Consider the following 6,000-nt stretch of genomic DNA (forward strand, 5'->3'; position numbering starts at 1 on the left):
GGAGGAACACTAGTGCTTGATGACCCCTTAAGGTCCCTTCTGCACAGTTCCCAGTTCCATCTAACACTGATCTCCCAGTCCTATGGCCATGAGGAGGATCCCGGGATCCAGCCCAGGGAATTCTCTGCTCTCCCACTTTCCGACTCTAAATCTCAAGGAGGCAGGACCATCCTGCATCCAGGCAGTTATTGCAGAATAGAAACAACAGGCGGCAGATCAGGGCTGGGTACAAAGGTGCGGAAATGAGACCCAGCACCTGCCCTCTGCCTCAGTTTCCCCTAAGTGCTCCTCCATCTCACAGGCCAGAACACAACTGCATAGATCACTGGCCACAGGGCACTCCCAGCTGGCTGGGTTTCCACGCCCGCCTACAGAAGCAGAGCACCGGCATCTCCTGTGTCCTTCAATCCACTGTAACCCTGCACTGCTTAGAAGGAGTCACTCCTCGGATCTTCATAAGAGAATCTGATGTGGTGGGTGTCAGGAGAAGCCACGGACACAGCCTGATCCCTGCATAGCCATCCCAGCCATAGAAGAAACTGGAACCTCTCCCCAAGAAAGGTTCTTCCCTGGAGACCAGGGAAATGCTTTTGACAAGCTCTGCCTGTAAACACAGCTTTCTCCCCTGCCTAATGTAGGTGCTCAATAAAAACACAGTAAGTCATTTCTGCCAGGATCCTTATCCTGAGCAGCAAGAATAAGCTGGGAAAGAACTGCCAGTGGGCCAGACTTCTAGACTCTCTTTCCACCTCACCCCATCTCTGTTCCTTGGTGCCAGGAGTTCATAGCATCATACATAATACAGACACACACACAGAATGTGACCGATCCTTTGGTCCTTTTTAAAAAATATGCCATTGGCCAGTTAAAGCTTTGGAAACGGAGCTCCACAAATGGAATCCCAAGGGCTGCAGCAAGAAAACAGACTGAAAAAAACCCAGAATGGTGGGCTGTGGCCGGGCCTCCCGCAGCGATGAGTGTAAAGAAACACAGGCTGAAAATTCCAACCAGGGGTCGCTAACGCGTTTGTCTCCACTGAGCTTTGGGAGGCCAAACCATACACACACGCACAAGAGCAAGCGCGCGCACACACGTTTGTGCACGCACACACAGGCACACGGAGCTTGGCAGCCTGTAAGTTCCAGAGCTGGTAACACAAGCCACAGAACCGACTGCCAAGACAAGCAACAGAATGAGCCAGGCCCAGTTTCATTGGCCACCATACACTGCATATGGCCCAGGACGCAGCCAAAACAGTGTTCTCACCCTCCTCAAAGGCATAGGAGACCCTCTGTTTTCAAGCACGCCTCCACAGAGCCTTAATTAAAGGAAAATGGAAAAATAATGTGCCCGCTGCTCTCCCCCTGCCTATACAGGTATGCACACACACATACCCATATACACTCACTCTATTTTTCTCTTCCTCCCATTTCGGTTTCCAACATAATTCATTCACATGGAAAAAAAGCAAACTGCATCCTGCAGCAGAAAAGCAGAAAAGAATGTAGTTTGCCCTCAGTCCTGGCTCTGATCGCTCAAGTTGAGCTGGGGCTGAATGAATACAGAGCAGGCCAACCTAGAGTCTGCATTGGCCCCTTTCTTCCAGAACAGAGCTGGAAACAGAGACACTTGTACGGCAGTCGCAACACCAGCAGCCCCACGACAAACAAGGCCTGGAGAGCCTAGCCCTTCTCAGCCTTCTGCCGAGTTTTCGGCAGGTTGGAAAAGATGCCCACACATCCTGCAAACAGGTGGTGGCTGCAAAAGCCAGGCGGCGAGTGAGTGGAGAGATCCTTGTCCAGATTCTTCCTTAGGGGACACTGTTACCAGTTATCAACACATCTCCTTGGAGGTGGCTGCAGCCCACCCAGGAGAAAAGTCAGAAGCCTCCAATCCATGCCTTCCAGCTGCCCTTCAGATCTCACAGAGCCCAGCTCTTCAGGAAAATTCTGGAGCTGCCTGCAACTCTGAACTGAAGCCAAAGTTGAAGGGGAACAGAAGAGTCTTTGAGAAATCCGTCCTCCCTGTTTTAAACAAGGCAAAACCTTAACCAGCCAGAGGCACGAGAATAGATCTTGCTTCTCTTCCCTGGTCGTCAGGTTTATATAAAATCAGAGCCGTGCTCACACCTGATACCTAGTTAAACTCTCCCCTAGAAACCTGCAATGGAAGATAAGGCGTCCATCCAAACTGCAGCCAGATTGGCTGGAAAGATGAAAACAGTGGGAGGTGTTTTAAAAAACCCTCAGGGAAGGGAGGTTGGGGGGAAGGGAGATAACATGTGAACACAGTTCACTGCAAGGCCTTAAAGGACAAGCAGGCACCCAAGCATGGTTCAAAGCTTCAGTTTCTCACAGTTCCTCAAACTAAACCCTGAGGAGTCCACGAAGATTTGAACCTGGGAACACACACCCACACAGTCTGCAAGCCCTTTTTAGAGAGGCAGACCTGAGCCCAGCTGCCCTGAGCACATGTGGTCAGGCCACAGCCCAATGCCCTGGATGTGGGGGGAGGTGGGGGGGAGAGGCCCAGTGCAAGGGTCAGGCAATTTTGCTACGGGAGCTGACCCGAGGGGTCAGTTGAGCTCCTCTTTTACCAGCCTCTCTATCTCCAGCCGCAGGCATGGCCCATCCATCCCTGCAGAGGTGCGGAGGCCTCCCTGTCCCCCCTACCCCACCACTGACCCAGGCAAAACCTGGGTCTGCAACCGCAGGGTCAGGAGTCCGCAGCCGCTCAGGCTCCTTTTGGTGGGTTGCGGGGTGGGGGGTGGGGGGGCAGAAGACAGCCGTCTGAACTGGGCTGGGCCGGAGAGAAGGGGCTCGTTACCTAGAGGAGCCGGCTGGCCTCCTTATGTAACCTGGCTTGGGAGCTGGGGGAGACCAAAGCGGACCCGGCCATCCCGAGACCCCCTCCCAGAGGGGGAATCCCGGAGCAATGGCACTGAGAGAAGCCCTCTTCATTGTATGGAGAGCCCCAGCCCTTCTCAGTGCCTTCCTCCAGGTCCTCAGGGGGCCGTGCTTCCTCCCTGCGACGGGGATGCGGCGGGCACGACTTGCCAGCAGGTCCCTGTCATCCCTCCACCACCAGCACCCTGCACTTCCCTGGCCTTTCACCCTCCATCTCCACCCCGCGGCTCATCTCCCCGGGCAGTTTTCTCCCCCACTCACCCGCCTTCCCCGCCGCGCAAGGAGAGCACCTCCCTGCAAACGGACGGGGGAGGAGAGCACGGGAGGGAGACGGAGAGAGCGCCTCCGCTGTCCCGGGAGCGAACGGAGCCTCCCGTCCCAGGGTAGAAACCAAAGGGAAGCCACCGGCTCGCGGACACTTGGCGGGAGGGGCCCGTACTGCAGCGTCCCCCTCCGGGGCAGCGCGGGGTCCCGGGGCTGCGGGATCCTCCCCCGCGGGGCTCGGGTTTCGGGGCCCGGCGCTCTCCGCCCGCGCGGGGGCGGCAGTCCCAGGTGCCCGCGGCCAGCGCGCCCCACCCAGCCCGGCCCGGCGCCCCCAGCGCGCGCCCTAGCACCCACCGAGCAGAAGCCGCGGGCGGAGGCGGCGCCCCCGGGACCGGGACCCGGCTGCAGGCGCCGTGTCCGCTCAGCGCCGCTGCCGCCCGGCCCGCGGAGCTCCGCCCGGTGCCCAGGCCCGTCCCGGCCCGGGAGCCGCCGCGGCGCCAGCCCCGCCGCCGCTGCAGCGTCCGCCGCCGCCAGCGCCCCCCCGTCGCGGCCGCCGAGCGTCCCTCCCGCAGGCTGTGGCGGGCGGCGGGACGGGTTGCATCAGCCCCAGCTATATAGCGGCCCCTGGGCGGCGGGGAGGGGTCGGGAATGCGGAACCGGCCGAGCTGCCAGCTCCAGACGTCAGAGGGGGACGGAGAGGAAGGGAAGGAGGGGACAGGGGAGGAGGGGGGTGTGGATCCGGCGCTTCACACCCACTGACCTTCACCTCCCCCGCCGCATTTCGCGCCCTGCTCCCGCGGCTCCTCGCGGTCCGCTCCCCGCGGGGGTGGCCCCGGCCCCGCAGCAGCGGCCCTGGCTCCATCGCGGCCCCCGGCTCTTCCAGCCGGCAGTGCAGGAGCGCGCGAGGAAACAGGACGCGGCGGGCGGTTATGTAAGAGCATCCCCAGCGCACAGCTGCCCGGCTTCCACCCCGAGACACAGCTCGGGCCGAGAGCAATGAGAAGGTGGCGGCCGGACAAGTCAAAAGGCCCTGGAAGCAGACGTAGCCTGTGTTGAAGCATCTTCCTCAGTCCTTAGCTCTTTTTTCCCAAACCGAGAGAGAGAGAGAGAGAGAGAGAGAGAGAGAGAGAGAGAGAGAGAGAGAGCAAGAGAGAGGGAGAGAGAGGATTTCAACACATTTTCATCCTTGGACACTTCAGCACTGAGTGAGGAAATGATCTCGCAAGCCTGTTTCGTTTTTCTGGGCAGAGGATGGGCAGAGGATCAAGGCGTTTGGGTGCCTCTACCCACCTCTACTAGCCCACCTGCCACCACAGCTGCCCTGGGGTGGTTCACTGCAAGAGCCCTGCCCTCCTTGGACTGCAGCCTGAGCCCCCCACCCCTTTCCCTTTCCCCGTGGCTTGCAGAGTTTGACCCCTGGGCTTTTTATCACACTCCAGCAGGCTTCTCCTTTCCGCTCACGGACGCGCAGGCAGACACCCGTGTGAGCAGCCGCTGCCCTCAGCCCACCCCGAATGGCCTTCTTTCCCTTTACAACTTACATTGCCAACTGAACTCCTACCTTTCATCCTCTTAAGAGTGGCAGATGGTTAAGGGTGACTCCAGAGAAAATGCGTCCTCCACGGTGCCTTCAGTGTGTAAAGGCACAGAGACACCGAGCCCTCAAGCACACATGTGGCACCTGAGACCTTGGCATTCTGGTTTGCATCCTCTTCCTCCAGACCCCCTGGTTACTCAGCCAACCCCCTGCCTTTCTGCCTCAGCCAGGGAGGAGTGACAGTGTTTATATTCAGTGACCTTCAGCCTCCTTCTCAGAGTGATGTCAGATCATCACCCATAGAAGAAAGGAAGTGAAAGAAAAAGTTCATGCCTTCTTGGAGTGCAGATGCTCAGAGAGAAAGAAACAACCAGCCTTGAGACCGATGGAAGCAAGTGAGCAGAGCCCAGTGATCAGGTCTCTTCAATTCGAGGACAGTGAGCTCCTATTCATATTGCCCCAGCGCAGGGAAATCTTTCTGGATCAGAGGACGGGTCTTATGGAGGGAAAGACAGAGCAGGTCCCAATGACATGGACTGACCATTTTCACCTTCACTGTCAGCTCTCTCCCTTGAAGCATTGAAGTTAGCAAGTAAAAAGAAAGTAAGGTCCTGAAAGAAGGTACAGTGAAAAATGAGTAGTAATTTGACAGTCTTGTGGAAGAACTGACTCTCAGCCCCAGAAAGGCCAACTACTCCTTTACTACAGCAGAAACATCAAACCTGGGTACTAGGAAACCGCCTTACAATGTTTCCCCCATGAGCCTGAGGTTTGGACGTTTATATACAAGAAAACACTGAATGGGGGCAATGTTACTTTATGCGTCTTCATCTGGGACTTTGGAAAAACCACTGTTCTATGTGTAGGGACCAATAATTAGTGTGCGTGGTTAGAGCAGTCCTTTCCAGGGCTGCCTTTGGACGTGGTTGGGCCACCGGCAGGCTGACTGGACCTTTGCTTCACTCACAAATTAAATATACTACAGGGGGGGCACCGAGGGGTAACCTGGAGGTCTTTAGCCCCTTCAATCTCCCTTAGGAGATCTCCATTAGGTCTCCTCCATTATTTGACATGGATGCTTTTAAATTTTATATAAAATGCTATGTAAACACAGCTTCAAGACCTCCAGCCACATTGCCCCCTACTAGGCCGCTCTACATAGTTATTGCCCCTGGAAGTGGCTGGAGGGAGACCATAAATTGGCCTTTTATGTTGCCATCGGTCTGCTTCTCCCTGCCTTGCTGGTTGGAGCTGATCTACCACTGGCTCTTAGGGATGGACGAGTGACCCAGC

The 6,000-nt window shown here is 56.9% G+C and overlaps 1 protein-coding gene across 2 annotated transcripts in view; it reads right to left on the bottom strand.

The window, feature by feature from the left end:
* The window catches only part of JDP2 (Jun dimerization protein 2), a 41,251-nt gene extending 37,125 nt beyond the window's left edge, over nucleotides 1-4,126 (bottom strand). Inside the window, exon 1 of one of the 2 annotated variants that reach the window (XM_059055911.2) lies at nucleotides 3,931-4,126. In XM_059055911.2, coding sequence (XP_058911894.1) covers nucleotides 3,931-4,111 — 181 coding nt within the window. In that variant the 5' untranslated portion in view covers nucleotides 4,112-4,126. Of the gene's footprint in view, nucleotides 1-3,524; nucleotides 3,591-3,930 lie in introns of those variants that run through there. The other variant, XM_059055912.2, reaches the window with a different exon arrangement.
* Between the last annotated feature and the right edge of the window lie 1,874 nt (nucleotides 4,127-6,000).

Source organism: Kogia breviceps, chromosome 3 (assembly GCF_026419965.1).
Source record: "Kogia breviceps isolate mKogBre1 chromosome 3, mKogBre1 haplotype 1, whole genome shotgun sequence".
NCBI classification, from domain to species: domain Eukaryota; kingdom Metazoa; phylum Chordata; class Mammalia; order Artiodactyla; family Physeteridae; genus Kogia; species Kogia breviceps.